The sequence below is a fragment of the Chelonia mydas genome, chromosome 1, assembly GCF_015237465.2.
Source record: "Chelonia mydas isolate rCheMyd1 chromosome 1, rCheMyd1.pri.v2, whole genome shotgun sequence".
NCBI classification, from domain to species: domain Eukaryota; kingdom Metazoa; phylum Chordata; order Testudines; family Cheloniidae; genus Chelonia; species Chelonia mydas.
In genome coordinates this window covers 275,407,675-275,432,626 of record NC_057849.1, presented here as the reverse complement: position 1 = coordinate 275,432,626, position 24,952 = coordinate 275,407,675, and the positions used below count along the sequence as shown (strand labels likewise).

The window sequence follows — 24,952 nt, the reverse complement described above, 5'->3', positions numbered from 1 at the left end:
TCTTTCATTTTCACATAGTTTATTGGTGCTGATGGTTTATATTTTCATGTGGTTGTCTAAAGTTGGAACAACCTTAAAACTAAAGCTTTGTTAGCTTATGCTGCACTGAGCATAATATTACATCCACGTGCTCATTTTCAGCAGCCTTTGTACAAACATACCGATGAAAGCTATCCACCATTTTTAAATGTACGCGGAGATCTTTCTTCGTCAGATGATCTAACATCCTTGCGTCTACCAGGCACTCCATAAAGTAACTTCGGTACTGAGGTAAACCCAGACTGGGGAGCCATTCATTACCAATCCATTCATGGTTCATATCACCATAAGCAAGGGTCTATAGAAAAATAGGAGACTTCACATTTTAACCTATTTGTGTCAATGCCCCAGAATGAAGGCAGTCTATCCATCTGCTGTGCCATTTCAAATAGGAGTTCACTGTCTAGGAAATTCACACTGCTTTCCATAGTAATTCTGACAATACTACCATTTGGGCCTCAAATATGTAACTAAAACACTATTGGCTCTCTGTATACGTAAAATATTTTTGTTAAATACAAATATGATCTATCAATATCATGTCTACCACCTTTTCGAAATGGAAATTCTAATTGCAATAAGAAATAATGCATTTGAAAGTTCACATCATAGCAAAATCAAGAAAATCAGACACTTAGATTGAGGGAAATTTTTTTACAAGCACCTAAGTGAGTTAGGAGAACAATCCTATTGAATTTCAAAGGGATTTGTTCTCCTAATGCACCTACGTGCTTTTAAAAATCCTTCCCTGAATTAACACAAGTGATAAAATAAACCTTTAGGGTGAAATCCAGGCAACATTAAAGTGAATGGAAGTTTTGTTGTTGCTTCAGTGGGGCCAGGATTTAATCCACAGCTTTCTATATCTTATTTCAACAAGAAATTAGCATTATACATTTGTAGTCCCTCTGAAACAGTGGTTATTTTTAAATGGTTCTTGGCCAAGCCTGCATGCCTGCCTCTGCTTCCAGCACCAGTAACAGCAAGTAGCCAAATGCACTAACAATATGTTTTAAAGTGTGACCAGCACAAACGAAATGCACCTTGTGGGACTATCAATACGTGAATCCTTGACTAAAAAGAAAAAAACAATCTTTGGAGAATTCCAAAAAACACTACAATCCAGGAATACTTTCTGTGTTGTCAGATTCTAGTAGAAAACAAAAGTGTGTATGTAATGGGGTGCCTGCCCCACACTAGGCTCTAAGGGTTTAACAGAGCCCTCGGGAGGCTGTGCAGGAGGCAGCCAAGCAGGCCTATATAAAAAGGGAGCTTCAGGACAGACGAAGGCAGTTCTCTGCTGGGAGCTCAGGGAGGAAGGACTGTGTCCCTGGAGGGCTGAGAGAACTGCCAGAACCCTGGACAGAGCAGTGCTGCTAGCAGGGACCAGGGAAGCGAGACACGGCTCCTGGCTGGCTGCTGGGTTTTCAGGCTGAGGCCCTGAAGCAAGGAGGATGCTGGGACCATGAGGACACTGTGGTCCTTGGAGAGATGTGGGTCCTAGAGCAGGAGTGGTGGCGGGGAGGCACCACCAGAGGAGGGTGCACTAGCGAACTGAGCTAATCCCCAGGACAGCCAGCAGGAGGTGCCACAGTGGTGAGTGAACGCCATTACAGACTGTAATGTAAATACACATTGAACTACTTTTGTATGGTTTATCTGAAGTATACAATCTATATTTTAGAAAGAGAGAGATTCTGCCTGCACTAATGCTCTGTGCAATCCCACTGAAGTTAACCTAAAAATTGCAAGACATTTTTATTTTATTATTTTTTTAGAATCTCTCACTTCTCATAATAAAACACATTTTTGTGACCATTGCTTGTGGTGCAATAGTTTCTTGTCTTATATTTAGATGGTAACAAACTTTTTGGGTCTTTTAGTTATGTGTGTATAGTGAAGAACAAAAGAGGGCTGTGATCCCTGACTGGGGTGACTAGTCACTGTTTCGATATAAACAAATAATAAATCAATCATCCGGAGTTGCGAAGAGTAGAAATGGGCCTACAGAAGCCTACTACAAGAAACTAGAATTTGGAAAAAATAATTCCCTGCACTTGTTCTTTATTAGCAATATTATTGTTATAGCTAACAGAAGGCTATTGATAAAACTGAATTAGAGGAATTAGGTGTTAAAAGCTCTGTTCCTTCAAATACTGAAATGATATTTTGGCTCATTTTTATTAGAGGTAGAAATGATGCCTACATATGTATTAACGGATAAAATTGCATGTCTTTTACAGCCAAATAAAGATTAGTCTGCAAAAGGCATGCAGGTATATTGTTTCTTTTTGTGTGTGTTCCCCTTGTTTTGTAAAGTGTGTTGGTTTTCAGAACTGGAAACTATACACAGCAAGAAAATAAAAAAAAAGTCTGTCTGGTACTGCTTATAAAATATCTGTAATGGATAATCACAATAAACGTAATTAGTAATGAATATACAACTTAGAAGTTTAACACTCATGTACATTAAAATTATGTGGCACAAAATTGGATTCTGACAAATATAACTGTAGAAATTATTTACTTCATTGCTTACATTATCTATGTGCTTGGCATCTAGTTGTGAGCTACACATTCAAATGGCAATTTTTGCACGACAATGCAACTGTTTAGTTTAAAATGCCAGGCTTGTTTATCCTTGAGAAAAACCACAAGCAATCAAGATGATTTAACTTTTGATGTTATTATCAAATTGGTAGAACAGCCATATGACGTTACAGTTTCGCTCAGTGGGCAATGTAGTTGTAAACTTTGAAACCCAATTTTAGCTTCACTCAAGTGAAGAATATTCAAACACCAATATTTGTTTCTCAAAAGAGTCTAATGTGCACAAAGTAAACACCTAAAAACAAACATGGATGTACAGTAGGAACACTGTGTTTCTTGCTATTACACAGTATGTGTGTATATATATATGTATACCTTTCCATATAAATAGTCTTCCCTTAGCTGCTGACATCTACAGCAGTACTTTGCTGTCACCCTCTTTATAGTTGGACAGTTTTTTTCTTTGAAATCCACACATTCACATGAATCAAATGGAAACATTTCCTTTGCCTCTAGCTGCTTTATTTACACCATTACCTTGGAAAAAGTTAATTGAATTTCCTGTAAATGTAAAGCGGTTGCTCTTTCAAGAGTAAAATATAATGAAGGGCGTATCCATGCTGAGCTTGCTCAGGGAAGCTGCACGTTCACCTCTGGTGTAGAGGTCTGATGCAAAGCCTTCTGCCCCACTCTATGCGGGAGTGGGCAAGCAGGGGGAGCAGTCATGCTGTGTGTTGTCTTTGCACCTCTTGCATGACATGGGGAAAGGCTCTGTGCTGCCCCCAAATGGCTTGTATGTAAAGGAGTGAACCGGAGGTGGTGGCATGGGATCAAAATGTATGTGTATTCTATGAACCTTGGGATGGGGGAGAAGGGAATGTCGAATTAGCATCTGTCAGTTATCATCAAAGAAAAAAGCCCTGTATTTAATTAATTAGTAAGTGGGAGTTATTGAATATCACATTTGGTTTAACACTTGAACTCAGGACAGTGAGAGCCTAATTAGAATTCAAAAACATTTTAAAACAAGGAAGCTAATCCTTTGGCATAGGGAGAGAACGCTAACCTAACCTTGGGTTAAGAAGACAGAGGGGGACTTGAACAGTTACACACGTGGAAAAAGACTTCCTAACCAAGTTGTATATGTGACATTATGCCCCATATTCTTCGTAGAAATTATGATATGAATATGGCATAACTGTATATATTTTATGCAAGATCGGTCATGTGCGGTATCATTGGAAAGGTTATGATTTACTGAATGTGATTATCCAATTTGTATGCATGTATCATTTCTGTATCTGAAGTTAGTTGTAATTGCTACATAGTCAATATACCTGTGTGTATACTTGGGGGAATGCCTGCCAGACAGTAGGCAATCAGCCTGGATGGGACATTAAGAAGGACAAAAGAACTTTGAAGATACTAATCTCCGATCTTCCTGAGAAGTTTCCTGGGATGCTACTTTGACACTACAAGGTCATGTGATCATGTCACCTGGTACAGGGTCCCATCTTGAGCTGGTATTTTTCCACTGGAAGGGCGTGGACTAGGAAACAAAAGATTCCTGCCATATGTAAATCCTATTTAAGGGTGGGGAGGGAGTTAATCTAGGCTCTTCTCCACTGCCTCTCCGCCCAAGAAGGAAGTCTGCTGAAAACACCTGAAGAAACAAAGGCTAAGCTGGGAGGGCAGGGGACTGAGTCCATGTGAGACAGATCAGCCTGTAAGAGGAATTCCTGGAGATCTAAGCTGCAAGCAGTGCAGTTTACCTTCAAAAATCTCTGCAACCTGCTTGAAACATTTAGGGTGAGAAATTACAATTTGTAGCCAATTTCTTTAATGTCTGCAGCCTAGTTTGTGTGGTTTTTTTAATTTGCTCAATAATCTGCTTTTTTCTGTTTGCTATCTCTTATAGTCACTTAACATTTACCTTTTGTAGTTAATAAACTTGTTTTTGTTTTCTAAAACCCAGTTTGTGGAACTCATAACGGGGGTTGGGGGGAGCAAAAAGCTGTGCATATCTTCCTCCACTTCGAGGGAGGGGGCGAATTTATGAGCTTGGCTATATAGATGTCAATACAGCGCAAGACAATATCATTTTGGGTTTGTATCCCAAAGGAGGTGTGCACTTGAGAGGTCCCCGAGCTGATTCTTCTGACACAGAGCTGATCTCTGTGTCTCTGTGACCATTTGCAGCAGGGGGTGTCCCTACCTGTGTGTGCTGGAGAAGGCTTGAGGGCCTGGCACAGCGGAACAGGGTGAGGGAGCCCAGGCTGGTGGAATGGGCGGGCTCAGTGGGACCCCAGCACGTCAGGTGATACCCCGGAAGGGGGGGTCCAACCCGTCACAGTATACAGATATAATTATGGGCACATCAAGGGCTTGTCCTCACTAGAGTTTTTTTTCACCTTGAGTCAATTGCTTGTCAGGCTAATTGTAAACCACAAATTTTGTAGCCTGGTGTAAGTATTTAGGAAGTGTCCAGAGTACCCTTTATCAAGGTGTTAAGTACCTGGAGTTGATTGGAAAACAATTAATGGATATTAAACAATAGAGCAGAGACCATGATAATTTCAAAAAAATGGACATGAACAATTCTCATTGACAAGCTGCTGATCATGTTTGAATTTGGGAGGGGATATGTGGCAGTCCAATATACCCACAGCTTCCCGGAGCTGCGATCTTGTTCTCTAGAGTCTCAGCTTCTTTTAAGAAAGTCTCTAGATATTTCATTTATGAAGAAAACGTGCAAAATGTAACCCACGTGTAAATCATGTATGAACGTTTGCAACCAGTCTGCAACCAGCCTGGAACAATAGCTCTGAACTGTGGTATTAATTTCAATGAGGATGTAGCAGGGTGACTACTACGCTCCTGCCCTGAAGGGGTTAAAGCAGCCTGGGAGAGGGCTGTAAATGGGAAAAGCAGGCTGATTGAGAAAGCTTAATCAGGGTCAGTTTAATCAGGGTCCAGCTGACCCTTATAAGAGGGCTGTGAGCCAGAAGCAAGGGTCTCTCTTTAGCTTCTTGAGAGAGAAGGACCTGGCTGCCAGGGAGCTGAGACGGGTACCTAGGGTGGAACAGTGCTGCGGAAGGGCAGAGGAAGCTGGGGAGCTCCAGCCTAGCAAAACCCCAGGCTGCAGGCTTAGTCAAAGTCCTATGAAAGGGTACTGGGGCTGCAGAGGGGCAGCCCAGAGATAGGCAGAGGCAGCTGGTCCAACCCCCCTTGCTGATGATGAGTGGTACATAGGCTGCAGTCTGTCCCAGGGAGCAGGGGCTAGATGGTGACTGGCAGTGGCCACAAAGGCAAGGTTGGGGTAGAGGGTTGGGGAATCCCCTCGGTGGGGAGACCCAGATTGTGGGTTACTGCTGGGGCAGAACCCTGGCAAGGAGGGCACCGGGGTCCGGGAGGGACATGGGGGCCAGCGGGGGTGAGACTCTCTGGCCTGCAGAGGGCGCTCCGGGCTGGAAAGAGCTAATTCCTGAGATGACCAGCAGGAGGCGCCGTGTCGGTGAGTTGATGCCTGCCACAGAGGGTGATTATGCAGATGCAAAATGATAATTATTAAAATATTGCTATTGTGAACTATCTCAACTATCTCATTCTGGGTATGAAAGGAGAAGGACTAGTATATTATGAACATCTGTGGCATATCAAGTGAGTAGAGCTTGGTTTGTAAGTATAGTTTGAAAGAGTACCACTAATTTTTTCAGTTTGCCCCCTAAAGTTAACAGGTATAATAGCTAAAATGATGATGCAGGGGCTGACACCTAATCATGAGAGTGAACTGGGTATATATGAAGGGATGTGTCAGATGCTGAGAGAAAAAGGGATGCCAAAAGGGAGAGAGAGAGACCTGACAGCAGCTGGACAGAGACAGAAGTCTAAGAATATAAATATTTGATTCTCTGAAGCTTGTGCCCTAACTAGGCAAGGCGGCTTGTAGATTAAAATCTGTGATTTATATCATTTTACCTTGGATTGTCTCTCCATTTTCTAATCATAGAATCAAAGAATATCAGGGTTGGAAGGGACCTCAGGAGGTCATCTAGTCCAACCCCCTGTTCAAAGCAGGACCAATCCCCAACTAAATAATAACAAACCTCCTAATAATAATAATCCTGTTATTTTGTGTGAGTGTGTGTGTGCAGGTGTGATGATTTCCCCCTTTGGAGTCAGGTAAGCATATTGCAGCCAGGTCTTAAGAGGTCTGTTAGCTAAAAGTGGATCCAGTTCTATTCAATCTCTTCATAAACGATTTGGATAATGGTAGAGAGAGTACATTTAGAAAGCTTGCAGGCAATACCAAGCTAGAAGGGATTGAAAGCACACTGGGGGACAAGATTAGAATTCAAAATGATCTGGACAAACCGAAGAAATGATTTGAAGTAAATAGGATGAAATTCAATAAGGACAAACACAAAGTAACTCTCTTTGGAAGGAATAATCAATTGCACAAATACAAAATGGGAAACAACTGCCTAGGAAGAAGTACTGCAGAAAAGAAACTTGGGTTATAGTGGATCACAGACTGACTATGTCAACTGTATAACACTGTTGAAAAAAATGAACATCCTTCGGGATGCATTAGCAGGTGTGTTGTAAGTACAGTGGTGAAAGTAAGCAGGTACGGTCAGGTACACCATACCATTATGATAGTTATTGCTGGTATGTTGTACCAGAAAGACACATTTTTAGAACTGCAAGGCTCCTGGGAACCACAGCGGCGAAAGGAGCATGGGTGGTCCCACACTGGCAGCTCCTGCGGTGCAACTGTACCGCCAGCAGCCCTTCCAAACAGCTGGGTCACCTGTCTGGGGTCTGTACATCCCCGCTGGTGGTCAGAGCTGGGGCCGGGGGCGGTATAGCTGCGCTGGAAGAGCTGCCAGTGTGGGGCCGCATGTGCTTCTTTTGCCCCTGTGGTTCCTGGGAGCCCTGCAGTTCAGATATCTATATCCGGTGTAGTGGGAGAACGGAGCCCCCCTCAGGTAACATAGGATGGGGAGGGGACAGAGAGAGCATGGGAGGTCACATGCCCCCCGTTAGCTATTGTCCCCCTTTGTGTCCCTCCCATGAGTTACCTATGCGTACCGATAAGAATTAAAATCTACTTGCACCACTGTGTAAGTAAGACACGAGAAGTAATTCTTCCACTCTACTCAGTACTGATAAGGCCTCAACTGGAGTATTGTGTCCAGTTCTGGGCATCACACTTCGGGAAAGATGTGGACAAATTGGAGAAAACCCAGATGGGAACAACAAAAAATATTAAAGGTCTAGAAAACATGACGTATGAAGGAAGACTACATTTGTTTAGTCTGGAGAAGAGAAGACTGAGAAGAGACATGATAACAGTCTTCAAGTATGTAATGTTATTATAAAAAGAGGAGGGTGATAAATTGTCCTCCTTATCCACTGAGGACACGACAAGAAGTAATGGGCTTAAACTGAAGGAAGGGAGATTTAGTTCAGACATTAGGAAAAATTTCCTGAATATATGGACAGTTATGCACCGGAACAAGTCACTTAGGGTGGTTGTGGAATCACTGTCCTTGGAGATTTTTAAGAACAGAGCAGACAAACAACTGTCAGGGATGACCTAGCTAATACTTAGTCCTTCCTCAGGGCAGGAGACTGGACTAGATGACCTACTGAGGTCCCTTCCAATCCCACAATATGGTGATCAATGATTTAAAAGGACTCGGTAGCATATGGTGTGGTTTTCAAAGAAAATAATAGTAATAATAATAAAAATCTTTGAAACTGTGTCATATACTGAAAAGTTTCTACATTAATGGTTCAGCTCCAAGAACTAGCACAATTTCCTTGATAGCTGTGTCATCCCTCAGCCCGCGCCGCTTCCTGCAGCCCCCATTGGCCTGGAACGGTGCACTGCGGCCAGTGGGAGCTGCGATTGGCCAAACCTGTGGACGCTGCAGGTAAACAAACTGTCTTGGCCAACCAGCGGATTTCCCTGATGGGCCATGTGCCAAAGGTTGCCGATCCCTGTTGTAGACTTTATATGCAGAGCATCTAGGTCCAGATTTTTAAAGGTATTTAGGCACCTAACTCCCATTGAAATCAATGGGAGTTAGGTGCCTAAATACCTTTAAAAATCTGATCCCCTATTCTATAAACGACAACTCACAAAGAGCCTCCAAAAATGTATACAAAAATTGTGCAGGGACTTGACTGTACCTTCAGTTACCCCTGCTGCACAGACATATAAATGAGGATCCAAGTTTACTATGAACCAACCACAGGATGGTGTCAGGATGTCTCCAGCTAACCTATCACCCTTTCTCCCCCATAGTCCCCTGCTTGTTTCGTCATGAAGGGGGAGCATGCCATTTCTGTGACTTGGATGACCTTCCACTATGGTGGACAGTGGTGGCTAGAACAAGAGAGGTCTCTTTTCTGTGCTTTTTCTGTGCTGGCAGGGTTTGAAAGACATTGCCAGTAGGAACAGGGACCATGCCTGGACCCTTCACTGTAGCCTGACATTAATATCCCATCTAGATAAGCAGCACATAAACACAGCTTGTTGTGACCTAATTGCCCCAAACTTGGGCATGTGTTTAGGAAAAGTTATGCTAAGGACAGTGTGGGAAGGACATGAGGAATACAGGGCCTTACTACTGAGAACATGTACACAGGCCCACCGACAGCAATTCCGGGCCCCAAAGCAGAACATGTAATGGTCCTGAGCTGCCGATTACACTGCTGGTGCCCAGTGAGTTGCTGAGCATGTTCTTCCGGCACGGCCAGGGCTTCCGCATGCCCGCCTGGCTGCCTTCGCCACTGCCGGTACCATCCTGCGCGTGCCCAGGCAACTTAACAAGGCCCGGGGCTCCTGGCCACCGCTACCCGGGTTGCTGGGCAATTGCCCCCTTTGCCCTCCCCTGTCAGCGGGCCTGCATGTACATCCCCCATCCCTCGTGAGCAAACATGTGTCAAACCAATACCAGTATGGTTGGGAGCTGCATCTTGCTGGTGTCGAAGTCATATAGCAGACACCCTCATTCTTTATAAGCTTTAGGGACTGCAGGGGAACAAGGCATTTGCAGCCACTGCCATTAATCTGCTTACAAGTGTGTTGTGTTTTACTTCCTCATCATCCCAAGGGGCAAAAGCAAATCATACTAGTGCATATAATGGATATGTGTGCAAAGTATATATGCGCAAAATAAAGGATTGTGTTGAGTCTCCTTAAAATATCTGGTTACAAAAGATCGTAGCAATTTATATAAAGGAAAATATTTGCTACAAATATGGTATTTATGTTTTATGTAACAAACCTGTCTAGAAAAGATTTTTTTTGAATTAAAAATGTAAAAGATATTCATTAGACTTAAATCAGCAGGAGGAAATCACAGCATTAGACTCATACAATAGCTGATAAAATGTTACAAGGTTTTCTATTACTACGTTAATTAAATTATTAGTAGTCTTCCACCCCAAAAGTATAAAGTCAAAAGATTCATACCTGGGCCCAGCTGCCTTCCTCAGATTCTTTCTGTATTATCAGGAAGGAGCCATTAGAAAAGCAGGTAAAAAATACAACAAACACAAGTCAAGAAGCAAAAGGTGATTATAATGCAAATGTTAATAATTCTAGTACAAAGAAAAACGTACAACTTAATATGCTGATAATGCATTTGACCTAGTGTCAATGGCAAACTGCTTAGCTATGCTACAAAAGCGACACCATTGTAATTAAGGTTGAATAAAAAACTTCTTAGTGCTGACAAATCAAGAAAATATTAAAGATATAAAAAAATCTTCATAGTTTTGTGAAATTTTACAATTTCATCTCAAACTCCCTTGGTGGTTTTCTCAAAAGCAGCTATTAAAGTCAAAATGTTGCCATTTTGCCTCAAAATATTGTAAATTAGGGGTAACCCACTGTTTTGTCCAGCAAAGTCTTAAAACATTCATAATGTAAAGCTATGTTTACAGGCAGAATGGTTGAAATTTTGCCCTGATTCAGATCTGTGAATACTTGTAAAGCTTTGCCCTTTGGCACATACTCAAAGGGCAAGGTAACAGTTTCATTCAATTCTGTTAACAGTAACATTTCGTACAACACATTGCAATAAAGCTACCCACTTTCTTGTACCAAAAGTATGTTGTTTTTTCCTGGTCAGTTTTCCAGGGCTAGCTCTATTTGTTGGTGCTAAAGGTGTTGTTATTGTGTTCGTGTTTTCTTTACCAATAATGACAAAGCTCAGAGGCAGCTCGGTTGTAAAAAATAATTGGCAAGGAAATTGCTCCCTGAAATTTACAGTGAATATGTAAAACATTATAGCAAATGAAAATGTATAGCAAATCCACCTTTGCTGCATTAAACTGTAGATATAGCACCTCCCTTGCCATTTATGGGCTGGGCTAACCATAAATTATTCTGAACTGAAGATAAGGTTTCATATATCCTTTTTTTAAGCTTAGTTAATGGCTTACAAGCATGGTCTCATGCTGGCATAGAAAAACCTTACCTTTGAAAACAAAAATATAATTCTAACCCTGAGGTTTGGGGGAATGAAAAAAATCTGAGCCATTGACTGGGGGATACATATTGCCATATATTTTGAGTCTCTATGAAAATCAGTAAGATGTTTGCCAAAAACACAATGGCACAATAGCCACCCTAAGTCCCAGAAATGTGAACAGCTTGGTCTGGTTTTCAAAGAGAGAATTCTGGCTAAAGCATTTTTGTTCCGATTACATACTCTTTAGGCTTCCTCTAGACTAACATCTCTCAGTGTCATCATTATCCCAAACTTCTATTTAAAGTGATGCTTGCAAGGAGGCTTATGGGCAGGTGCAGTATTGAAACTGCTATAGACTCATTTTTCACAGACTAGATTTCAAATTGACAGTTTCCTTTATATTAAACACTCTTCCTTCTTATTCAACACAGTGTGACATTCAAATTAATGACGGGTTTCAGAGTAGCAGCCGTGTTAGTCTGTATCCACAAAAAGAACAGGAGGACTTGTGGCACCTTAGAGACTAACCAATTTATTTGAGCATAAGCTTTTGTGAGCTACAGCTCACTTCATCGGATGCAACATTTTGCATTGTTGCATCCGATGAAGTGGGCTGCAGTTCAGAAAAGCTTATGCTCAAATAAATTGGTTAGTCTCTAAGGTGCCACAAGTCCTTCTATTCAAATTAATGTTTCAGAAAACAGAACTACAGCTGTACAGTGAAACTTCAGTACTGTATGCAAGTTAATATAGTCTCTGTGACTGTAATACATTTGGTATTTTATTTTTTAGGGAACTGTTATCACTTTTTTCTAATTGTATATTTCAGAAACAGTCTACAGGTGTTCAACAATTGTAACAACTACATATACTTCAGTTGTGTTCTTGGCATTAAAACAAATATCATTGTTGTTTAAATAAAATTGGAAAGACTAACCGTTTTGGCTGGAGCTGCAAGATTTTCCATTTCTTCATGGGTCACCCAGACATTGCCTGAGGGCTGTTAACAAGGCCCACAGGGAAGCAGGTAGAATCCACATTAGGTAAGCAGTGTTAAAGAAGAAAGGCAGCACCACTGTAAGTTAACAGCGTATAGCATCACAATCAGCACAACCATGTTCTTGCCTCAATTGAGCTGCAACTAGAGAGAACTTTAGACAACTTGCTTTACATCTTTCTTCACTAAGATCTTAACAGATGCCTGTTTATTAACCAGAACTGGTGGATGAAATGTCTTACTCCTAATGTGGTGGAAATTCTCTGAATACCATTACAAAGGAAAGAATAACAGTTAAAGCAAGTTTCAGAGTAACAGCCGTGTTAGCCTGTATTCGCAAAAAGAAAAGGAGGACTTGTGGCACCTTAGAGACTAACCAATTTATTTGAGCATAAGCTTTCGTGAGCTACAGCTCACTTCATCGGAGTAGTCTCTAAGGTGCCACAAGTACTCCTTTTCTTTTTAGTTAAAGCAAGTATATCACACAAAGAGTGAATGTAAGCTTTTATGTGGTAACTGAATCCTGAGGAGAGTTCTCATTTGGTGATGAATTTCCAGCCTAAAAATTCTGCACACATACTGTAGTTGCATTGTAATATAACATAAGATCCCTTTTCCCACAGTTCTATATGTCAAACATTCTTGAAGAATTTCTTTTAAAAATGTTCTCTTTTCCCCCTCATTCCATTGTTTTTAATAAGGGTTAGATTCTGACTTGCCCCTGGGTGACCAACCAGGGAAGTAAGGGGGTGCAAGAGCTGGCTGAGCACACAAGGGCAAAGGCTGCAGTAAATTAACTTCCTTCTTGAGAAAGAGAGAGGACAGGGGACTTATGACTCATGGTGCAGCTGTATGCCACCCATCCCTCAGGGCTAAGTGCAAAAGGCACAATCTATCTTAATATTTCTAGCCTGAATATGTGACAGCTCATCTGGTAAACGTCAATGCTTTTCTTGAGCTGTGTAACTATAGCTTTTAAAGGTACCTCAGCAATGGGAATAGAGAAACTGAGATGTTTAGGGTAAAATTTGACTTTCAATGAAACTCAGACTTCTCAGTGCCTAAGCCACTTTTGAAAATGGTACTTAGGTGTGTTTGTTTGAATATTTACCCTAAGTCATTATGTTTTTTGGCTATTGTCTTCAATGAGAGCAAGATTCATCCTTGAATGAGGAAAGCCATCAGATTTTGAGAACATATGCCAGATTCTTAGGGCCAGGTTACTGATAGTAGTACCTTCGGTAGTACCACTTCCAGGAGGAGCACTTTGAGTAGCAGAAATCAGCTCACTGGAGGAATAAGGTCCTCCTCAAAGTAAGAGTAACAGAATTTGGCCCTTAGCAGTTACTGAAATAGCTGACATATTTTGAATGCATACATAAAGCTCTAAAAGATGTTTAAACATTAGATCATAGGGATGAAAAACCACCAGGATGGGCACACTGTAGAAAAACTGATTGCACAGATCAGGTGGTGCAGAATTGTATATGACCTCATGACAGCACAAACTTGAACAGTGCTGTAAATAGTCTTATAGCCACCTGATCATGCAGCGACTTACAACTATTGTTTGTTCAAGATACATTTCACCATGACAGATAAAATTCACCTGCTCAGATCTGTGTCTGCCATTGTTTCCTTATATTATGTTACTCAGCAATACATTTAAAATTTATGTGCAACGCGGTTCATTATCATTGAGCATTTAAAATATGGAAATTAAGAAGTTAAGAATATGGAAGTTAAGAGAAGGTAGAGAAATATTCAAATATCCTCACTGTTCAAACAATCTCTTCAGTGAAAGAACAAGTGTAATATATTACACTGCACATTTAAAAATCACCTTAACTCTGTCCCCATATTTCAGCCCAGCTTCCACTTACAGACCTGAAACATTTTAGATAAAAAAAACTGTGCTTGTATTTGCATCTCACTAAAATTAACATGTACCAGAGGCTACAAAATAGCTTAGTCTCTAGAAATGTCAAAACTTACTCTGCAGACTCAAGAGGTTTGTATACAGGGGTTTGAATAAGCATCCAGACTTTTGGATGCTGATCCAAACCAAGGCTCAGTACCCAAATGGAAAAGTGAAAGTGTTAATATTCTAATGTCTCCCCTTCCCAGGCAGCATGCTGCCCCGGGGCTCCTTCATTTTCAATCAGCTTCTCCTTTTCTGACAGGACAATACTACACAACATAGGGAGATAACCACTCTTAATATAATGTACTATCCTTAAATTTGAGCGTTGTCTTAGATTTTTCCATTTCTTTTCCACTTCTTTCTGTTCTCTCCTTTTCTCTCACTTTGATTCATTTGCTTCATCTCTTTTTCCTGCTGCCTACTGTTTTCCTCTCTTGACTTTCTTTCTACCCGTTTTTCCTTCAGGGTCTCCACTTCTCAGACTTTTCCCTTCACCTCTTCTGCACAATTCCCATCTGTCCAAGCCCCTTTTCTCTTTCTCTGACCTCCAATATCTCTTTCTAGGCCCAGCTTTCTCACCTTACTTCCAGTCATCTATTTCTTAGCCTTCACCATCTGTCTCATGATTCTCTCCCTTCCTAACTCCCACTCTTTATTTCTTTCCTCACCAGCATGGCCCCTTTGTTCTCTGTCTCCCAACCTCCACCACGCACTCTTACCATAACACACACAGGATTCTCACCCTCTCAAATACACTTCCACTTCTCACCTTTGTTCTCTTTCATACATGCTTCTTCCCATCACTCTCCTAGATGCACTCTTCTCCTGCCTTCTCTCTCTCCTCCCATCACCCACACCATTATACACAGAAAATAAAACACTCTCTATTCTCTTCCCTCTTCTCACTACATAGCCACATGCTCTTGCTTCTCTTAGGGAGGAAAGATAAGCAGGAGGATACAGCAGATCCAGGCTGGGGGCTAACTGAAAAAGGTAGAAAGAGGGAGTGTCAAGAGGGTTCTGTGGGAGGAAAGAGCCAGGGCAGGAAAAGTATCTGGTTCATTTGGGGCAAGGATGTGACTTGGAGAAAGGGGCGAACCTAGTGAGGAGGGCTTTAAACTAGGTTCACCGGGGGAAGGAGACCAAAGCCCTGAGGTAAGTGGGAAAGCGGGATACCGGGAGGAAACACAGGCAGGAACGTCTGTGAGGGGCGGGCTCCTGCCTCATAGTGAGAAGGAGGGGCGATCAGCAGGTTATCTCAAGTGCTTGTATACAAATGCACAAAGCCTTGGAAACAAGCAGGGAGAACTGGAGGTCCTGGTGATGTCAAGGAATTATGACGTGATTGGAATAACAGAGACTTGGTGGGATAACTCACATGACTGGAGTACTGTCGTGGATGGTTATAAACTGTTCAGGAAGGACAGGCAGGGCAGAAAAGGTGGTGGAGTAGCACTGTATGTAAGGGAGCAGTATGACTGCTCAGAGCTCCGGTACGAAACTGCAGAAAAACCTGAGTGTCTATGGATTAAGTTTAGAAGTGTGAGCAACAAGAGTGATGTAGTGGTGGGAGTCTGCTATAGACCACCGGACCAGGGGGATGAGGTGGATGAGGCTTTTTTCCGGCAACTCGCAGAAGCTACTAGATCGCACACCCTGGTTCTCATGGGTGACTTTAATTTTCCTGATATTTGCTGGGAGAGCAATGCAGCGGTGCATAGACAATCCAGGAAGTTTTTGGAAAGCGTAGGGGACAATTTCCTGGTGCAAGTGCTAGACGAGCCAACTGGGGGGGAGCTTTTCTTGACCTGCTGCTCACAAACAGGGAAGAATTAGTGGGGGAAGCAAAAGTGGACGGGAATCTGGGAGGCAGTGACCATGAGTTGGTTGAGTTCAGGATCCTGACGCAGGGAAGAAAGGTAAGCAGCAGGATACGGACCCTGGACTTCAGGAAAGCAGACTTCGACTCCCTCAGGGAGCGGATGGGTAGGATCCCCTGGGGGACTAACATGAAGGGGAAAGGAGTCCAGGAGAGCTGGCTGTATTTCAAGGAATCCCTGTTGAGGTTACAGGGACAAACCATCCCGATGAGTCGAAAGAATAGTAAATATGGCAGGCGACCAGCTTGGCTTAACGGTGAAATCCTAGCGGATCTTAAACATAAAAAAGAAGCTTACAAGAAGTGGAAGGTTGGACATATGACCAGGGAAGAGTATAAAAATATTGCTCGGGCATGTAGGAATGAAATCAGGAGGGCCAAATCGCACCTGGAGCTGCAGCTAGCAAGAGATGTCAAGAGTAACAAGAAGGGTTTCTTCAGGTATGTTGGCAACAAGAAGAAAGCCAAGGAAAGTGTGGGCCCCTTACTGAATGAGGGAGGCAACCTAGTGACAGAGGATGTGGAAAAAGCTAATGTGCTCAATGCTTTTTTTGCCTCTGTCTTCACTAACAAGGACAGCTCCCAGACTGCTGCGCTGGGCATCGCAACATGGGGAGTAGATGGCCAGCCCTCTGTGGAGAAAGAGGTGGTTAGGGACTATTTAGAAAAGCTGGACGTGCACAAGTCTATGGGGCCGGACGAGTTGCACCCGAGAGTGCTAAAGGAATTGGCAGATGTGATTGCAGAGCCATTGGCCATTATCTTTGAAAACTCGTGGCGAACGGGGGAAGTCCCAGATGACTGGAAAAAGGCTAATGTAGTGCCAATCTTTAAAAAAGGGAAGAAGGAGGATCCTGGGAACTACAGGCCAGTCAGCCTCACCTCAGTCCCCAGAAAAATCATGGAGCAGGTCCTCAAGGAATCAATCCTGAAGCACTTACACGAGAGGAAAGTGATCAGGAACAGTCAGCATGGATTCACCAAGGGTAGGTCATGCCTGACTAATCTAATAGCCTTCTATGATGAGATTACTGATTCTGTGGATGAAGGGAAAGCAGTGGATGTATTGTTTCTTGACTTTAGCAAAGCTTTTGACACGGTCTCCCACAGTATTCTTGTCAGCAAGTTAAAGAAGTATGGGCTGGATGAATGCACTATAAGGTGGGTAGAAAGTTGGCTAGATTGTCGGGCTCAACGGGTAGTGATCAATGGCTCCATGTCTAGTTGGCAGCCGGTGTCAAGTGGAGTGCCCCAGGGGTCGGTCCTGGGGCCGGTTTTGTTCAATATCTTCATAAATGATCTGGAGGATGGTGTGGATTGCACTCTCAGCAAATTTGCAGATGATACTAAACTGGGAGGAGTGGTAGATACGCTGGAGGGCAGAGATAGGATACAGAGGGACCTAGACAAATTGGAGGATTGGGCCAAAAGAAACCTGATGCGGTTCAACAAGGATAAGTGCAGGGTCCTGCACGTAGGACGGAAGAATCCCATGCACAGCTACAGACTAGGGACCGAATGGCTAGGCAGCAGTTCTGCGGAAAAGGACCTAGGGGTTACAGTGGACGAGAAGCTGGATATGAGTCAGCAGTGTGCCCTTGTTGCCAAGAAGGCCAATGGCATTTTGGGATGTATAAGAAGGGGCATAGCGAGCAGATCGAGGGACGTGATCGTTCCCCTCTATTCGACATTGGTGAGGCCTCATCTGGAGTACTGTGTCCAGTTTTGGGCCCCACACTACAAGAAGGACGTGGATAAATTGGAGAGAGTCCAGCGAAGGGCAACAAAAATGATTAGGGGTCTGGAACACATGACTTATGAGGAGAGGCTGAGGGAACTGGGATTGTTTAGTCTGCGGAAGAGAAGAATGAGGGGGGATTTGATAGCTGCTTTCAACTACCTGAGAGGTGGTTCCAGAGAGGATGGTTCTAGACTATTCTCAGTGGTAGAAGAGGACAGAACAAGGAGTAATGGTCTCAAGTTGCAGTGGGGGAGGTTTAGGTTGGATATTAGGAAAAACTTTTTCACTAAGAGGGTGGTGAAACACTGGAATGCGTTACCTAGGGAGGTGGTAGAATCTCCTTCCTTGGAAGTTTTTAAGGTCAGACAAAGCCTTGGCTGGGATGATTTGATTGGGGATTGATCCTGCTTTGAGCAGGGGGTTGGACTAGATGACCTCCTGAGGTCCCTTCCAACCCTGATATTCTATGATTCTATGATTCTATGAAATAAAATACCTGCAAAAGTACAAGTAAGTTTCCAAACATTAGGTATCTATGCATAGTACATGCAAATATTTTGAGGTTTGCCCTTCTCTCATATCAATCACTGAGGTAATTTCAAGGTTAATCAGAAGCACAATGTTAAAAAAAAGTATTTATTACAGAAAATTATCAGTGATCAACAAGCAAGGAAAGGCACTTCCACTCTCTTCAGGACAATTCAGACTGATTTTGATTTGGTTTGCACTACACAACTTTTTCTCTGGATTCTGACATGGTGTTAAGCGTGAGAAAGAAAGTTAGCTGAATGTGACTCACTGTTCTAGAAGTGGGAGGAGCTGATGGACTTGTAAGTGATACCATCTCCTGGATTGCTAGTCGGAGCTTTAAGCGATGGAGAGGGTTGCTGATTCCAATTTCTCTCTGAATCTCAGTATCAGACAAAGCAGACATAATGGCTCCACTCTTCACATTTGCACGGCAAGCAGCAACATACCATGCAGGCATTCCCAACCACAGCTGTTGAGAAAAAAGTCACCAATTTAAGACACTAGAACTCAATTTCTGAGATTTCATACATGGTTTAGTTATTAAGACATCTGCCATGTGAATTACTATGGTAATGCTCAAGCACTCAAATCACCAGTTTGTGAAAGGCCCTTCTGTGCATGCAGATTCAGGCATTGCACAGGCAATAAGTGTGATCGAAAAGTGATTTTGACGTTGTGAAATGGCTTCGGAATTCTGGATCTGGGCACGACTGGAGATTTCACGTTAGCACTCTAGTGTTCCATAACCATAACAGGAATGTCGAACACAGGCATGTTTCTTAGGGTATGTCTACACTTTCAGCTCGAGGAGACAAACCTGCCCTAGCTCAATGAGAGCTAGTGTGCTTTTACACTGAGTATACCCACAACAGTGTGAGCCATGGACAGGGCTAGCTGCCCTGAGGACTTACCGAGCATCTTGGATGGGTTGTGCTCAGGGTGGCTAGCACCTTGAGCCGTGGCTGCTACACCCTGTTTTGAGTGTGGTAGATCAATGAGTGCTAGCACAGGTATGTTTCCTTGAGCTGCAATTTACACCTCCAGCTCGGAGTGTAGACATACGCAAAGTGTTTTCAGAGCCACTCACAATCCCTGCCTGCAACACTCCTACTATTCTTTTCCTGACCCTCTTATGAGCAGAGACTGACCATATGACTGAACTGTGCTCAACTGTTTTGCATTCTTCTAGGTACGCAAAAACACAGTGCCTGCTGTGTCACCTTATTATGATTGCAAGAATACCCAGATCTTCTCATCCACAGGAAAGAATTCCATCTTCAATATATACATATGTGAACGTCCCAAAACACTGTCCCTCCAACTCCCCCTGAACCCAGCAGCTCCTCGTCACAGTACGCAATACATTCAATTCTAATGAAATGTGCAGAAGCAGGACCAAAAGACATAAGTCGCCAACATTTTCAGAAATGATTAGTGATTTTGGGTGCCCAACTTGAGAAAGTTAAAGGGGCCTGACTGCAGAGCACAGATACTCAGCACTTTCTGAAAATCAGGCCTCATTAAGGTGTCACAAGTTGGACATCTAAAAATTGAGGTCCACTATAGCTTTTTATAATGGGGGCATGGTTTGTTTTCAATTGGTCAAATGTTTTCTTTTCTAATGTTTTACATCATTTCTATAAACACCCCGCCCCCCAAAAATACCATATGATTAATTATTGAAGGCTAATGACAGCCATTGTTCATTAAAGTCCCTGTTATTGCATGAAGAACAGGAGTACTAGTGGCACCTTAGAGACTAACAAATTTATTAGAGTATAAGCTTTCGTGGGCTACAGCCCACTTCATTGGATGCATAGAATGGAACATATATATATATATATATATATATATATACACATACAGATAAGTTGGAAGTTACCATACAAATTGTGAGAGGCTAATTAGTTAAGATGAGCTCTTATCATCAGGAGAAAAAAACTTTTGTAGTGATAATCAAGATGGCCCATTTAGACAGTTGACAAGAAGGTGTGAGGATACTTAACTTAAGGAAATAGATTCAATATGTGGAATGACCAGCTACTCCCAGTCTCTATTCAAACCCAAGTTAATGGTATCTAGTTTGCATTTTGCATGTGTTTTCAGAAATGAACTGAAAGGCCAAATTTTGAAAAATATCTAAATTATGCCACAGAAATTATACACACACTAAAGCCCTGGTCCTGAAAATATGCATGAGCTTAACTTTCCATAGCACATAATTTGTAAGAGGCTACAAATACTCACCAATTCATTTGTGCAAAGGCCCTTTTGCATGTCCAAAAATCAGGTATTCCATAGGCAACATATTTTGCATGCACATATATTCCAGTCTAGTCATAGACTCCCATGTTTCCAAATTTGTCCCAAAGTTTAAAAAAACAACAACTAAAACCTGACAACTATGCTTTGTTTATTGCCTTATAGGACATTCAAGGGCCTTTTACTTCTACAAATGTGTGTACACACACAAACATTTCATGATAGATATTTAGTACACTTTTCTATATTAAAATGAAATATGATGTACTTTTCAAATATAAGGTGTCAGAAAGCACATGTCAAATTAAAGAGTTAGCTACTGGTAGGGTACAAACATTATTTTTTATTCTGTTTCCTATACCACACCCATCAGCATGGAACTGAACGCCTGCTGAGCACCCACAATATCGTACCAATTAAGGCTTACATTTTCAAGAGTGTTCACTAATTTTGGGTGTCCAGTTCAGGATACCAGGTCTTGATTTTTATAGATTAATAGATTCCAAGGCCAGAAGTGTCCACTGTGAATTAGTCTGATCTCTTGCCTAACACAGGCCATAGAACTTCCCTAAAATAATTCCTGTTTGCCCTAGAACAATTCCTGTTTGAACTAGAAATGTTTTCACAGGTGCTAAGCATCTGCAGCTCTATCTGACGTAAATGGGAGCTTCACAGGCTCCACACCTCTGAAAAATCACGTTCTATGTGTCTCTAGTTGAACATTCAAAATTAACATATAATTTTGAAAATGTAAGTCTAAATCCTCTCCAGTGTCTTTGGGTATTAGAAGCTGTTTTACCAAGAGAGAAATTGTAGGCATGGAAACTTTTTAAAACATGGCATTGGTTAATCCACATGCACCCGGACAGGTAGAAGTGTGTCTGATTTAACAATCTCCTACAGTGCGATGAAATACTCAACATTAGACCTAAATCATCAAGTTGGAAATGTGTACCGTGTGATAAATTTCATACAATGGGGGGCGGGGGGAACCCCAGGATCTACAAAGAGTTAAAAAATGCTCAGTATGGAGAGAACTTATTTTTCCACTGGTGCAGACTTGGGTACAACATCTTATCCTTTTGGAATTTCCTCCAACTCCCTGAGGCTAATGGAGTGCCCTTTTGCATCCTTTGGGCAGCGTTGTCCCCGGTACCAATCTGTAGTGCACTGAACTACAATACCTATATGCCACTAAAACTGCCGATGCTTCAAAGGATGATCCAGGGAGGCAGCTATCTGTAAGGATTACTTGGCATGTTCCATTAGAATAGGCGAGATGAAAAAGCAAAATGGCAAGATTCCTCCTCTCCCTCCAGTATTTGCTTCAGATGTAGACCTAATATGATATTCTGTCAAGCATCACAACATCCACTAATGCAGGATTTCTCAAAACGAATGAAAATATCACTGAACTGTTCTCAAATCTTATGAAAGCTCTTATTTTTACCATATTAAAAATCAACAAGTAAAAACTGGAAATTTTGCACAAAAATAGACAGTCACAGACTTTACTCTTGGATGTCACTGAGTTTCATACTGTCCTTTTCCGTAGTAGGAGTGAAATTTTCTGATGGCTCGTCACTGGTACCACTGTAACTTGCTCATCATCATAGTCTGTCAGGGGACCAGTTACTTAGCACTAAACCTTGTTGAGGATTAATAAAAATTCTCAGCAATATGGAGGCCTAAACCACACTTCAAGAGTACTAACACTTCTGACTGCAGTTCAGTGATTTTAAAAAGCCATATGACTCATTGTTTTTTAAAATGAAGACATTCTGAAGAGCCAGATTGGAACAGGTACACAAAGGGTGGGGGAGGGCAAATAGCTCATACCTCAGATGGCCCACATAATGGGCAGCTACCATCACAGTTCCAGTGCCCCAGGGAGTTCAGTCAGATCCTCCATATGCCCCCTAAGGAACAGAGTGCTACAAAGAGGATGGGGAGAGTCTGGGAGGAAATGGATCCCTGTCTCTCCACCATACACTGGTCTACGAAAGAGCACTGCGGGGAGCAGGCTGTGCTGAAATATGGTATATCAAGAAGCTTAGGGAGAGATTGGGTCTCGTTTTGATGCACAGTCCCCGCCTTGAAGTCCCACACACCACATATACAGGACTGAGTCTTAAAGCACTGTCTAAACCCAGATTAAATTGCCTTGTGAAGTTTAATAGGGACATGTACGCAGATTGAGTCCAGGCCCCAGATATAGAACTGCCAACACAACTGATCTTAGCCAAAGGACTATGAAAAAATTACGCATAGCTTCATAATGCATCTTCTCTCACGTTTTCTATACATGTACTCTTTAAATAAATTAGATTTTTCTCCTTTTCAGACTCTCTCCAATCCAAACACTCCACTTAGTTTGAACTTAAACAGTTCCTTAGAACAGAAGACAGCAATTTGGAAAGGAGAGTGACCCAAGTTTGAGTTGTTTACTTCAGTGGAACTTGACTCAAATTTAACTTACATTAAGGGGTAAAAAGGAATGTGCAGGTCTTAATCAGCTCTGTAGCAGACATTTATCTACATCAGAAACAACCACTTAGTGTGACACAAATAGCATCTCTGAGAAGCATATACCTCTTTGTTCCAAGCAAGGAACATGCAGATCAAGATTGAGACACTTGGTTAAGCATTGGTTAAGGAACCTCACAGTTCTTAAGATTTATCCAAGCTATACATACAAAAATTACACACCAAATAGCTATGTTTAAAGAACACTAAGATGACAGTCAAGCAATGAAAATTTAGGAAATGCCAATATTAAGGTTGCCTTAATTTGCCCTCCTTGTACTTATGCACTATGAAAAGTCTTTAAATTATATGACCACATACTATTTGTGAGGGTATGATCCTCTACAGTCTACACATATCTGCCACTGGGGGAAATAAGAGAGACAGACACACTCATCCAGTGGGTTTCCTAGACATTTGCTGACACCAGAGGAATATTGAGACTCAGGAACCCAGTGTTCAACTGCAGTTTCTCTAGGGTAGCATTCTCCAGAGGTAATAAACCTTTTTTGCCCCCATTCTTTCCATCTTGCCTCTATCTCCCTCTCAGCAGCTTCTGTCTCAGCCCCTCACACTTTATCCACCTGCAGCTGGCAATGATGCTACAGCTAATAGAAAGTAAGAAAAGGAAACATTCAAACGTTCTTTCCAAATACTGTCTCTCAGAGTTTGGGAGGGTAACATAAATACAGAAGTTCTGTGAATAAGATCCATGTTTCCAAGTTCTCCTCTTAACACTTACCTCCAGCCACGCAACCACTGTAGGCCCGTCCCACTGTGCAAAAGGCAATCCCTTTCTCCGAGCTTCTTCCAGAAGTTCATGCCTAAAAATGCATCATACAGTGTTAAGTAGGTGGCAGTACCTGGGACAGCAGAGATGCACTTATACTTCCAAGGCTAAATGCAACAATAATGCAGCACAATAACTCTCCTCATTTATACCAATAACCTCGTTAAAGTATTTAAGCCTAAGTAAAAGCAGTTCCTTGCCTTTTTTGAACATATTCCTTTCTCTATCCCACACTTTTTTCTCTTTCTGTTCTAGGACTCCTTTGATAATGCCTAACATGTAAAGGAAATACTTTTGTATTTTAATTTTCAACATTTCTGGATTGCATACAGAAATAAACCATAGAGCAGACATCTATTACACAATGTTGTTACATGTTTTGACACAATTCATTGGATAAGCATTGTGATAATTTATAGACGATATGTGAATCATTACAAAGTTGGCCAGCTATAGATCCAAATTCTGCACCTGCCATCTCCCCTGGACTTCAAAGACTGTGGAACATGTCAATCCACAGTAAGAATTTGGCTTTTGCAGCTTTTAAAACAAAGAGTGTAACATCACATTTAATATAACGGTCTTGAATATCATACAGATTATATACATTTTAAATTGATTAAAATACCCGGAAAATGCTAGCTTTACGTTTCACCCATATTAAATAATTTGATCAAGCACACGAAAAAATCCTTTTGCACAGGCGAAAGGAATGACAGGATATTTCAGGGGCACAGAATTGATCACGTAGCCCCTCTAAAACCAGTTTCTTATTAACCAAAGTATTTCTGTCTGCCTCCCACTGAGAGGAGCACAGAAGGCAGGTTCTCAGCAGTAACAGAAACAAATAGATGAGGACTATGTTAATGTAACATTAAAATTTGCTGACAACATCTCATAAGAAAGGAAATGTAGAGTTATAATATTGATTGTGCTCCCTTGTCCTTTATTCTTGCTTCCTATGTGATTCAGAGATCCCCCAACAACGCTTCTTTGCCTTAGTAGCCCTTCACATAGTGATCTTGAAAAACTGTGGCACAATGAAGCAGAGATAAAGGCGAGAGAATTACTCTGTTTTTTTTAAGAAATAAACTTGGGGTTCCCAAACCATGAAGGGTCCGATTCTGTTACTTGTGCTCCTAGTGAGTATCCTCTTATTCTGTAAACTGCTCCACTGCAATCAATGAGACCACTCTTGCAGTTAGATGCTAGTGAGTGAGA

The 24,952-nt window shown here is 41.9% G+C and overlaps 1 protein-coding gene across 5 annotated transcripts in view; it reads right to left on the bottom strand.

Moving 5' to 3' along the window:
* PPFIA2 (PTPRF interacting protein alpha 2) overlaps positions 1 to 24,952 on the bottom strand; it is a 610,761-nt gene that overhangs the window by 14,633 nt on the left and 571,176 nt on the right. For all 5 annotated transcript variants that reach the window (XM_043547102.1, XM_043547080.1, XM_043547089.1 and 2 more), the window contains 5 exons: positions 23,684 to 23,765; positions 18,422 to 18,622; positions 12,019 to 12,081; positions 10,079 to 10,108; positions 162 to 337 (listed from right to left, as the gene is read on the bottom strand). In XM_043547102.1, the coding sequence (XP_043403037.1) occupies positions 162 to 337; positions 10,079 to 10,108; positions 12,019 to 12,081; positions 18,422 to 18,622; positions 23,684 to 23,765 (552 nt within the window). The remainder of the gene's footprint in view (positions 1 to 161; positions 338 to 10,078; positions 10,109 to 12,018; positions 12,082 to 18,421; positions 18,623 to 23,683; positions 23,766 to 24,952) is intronic.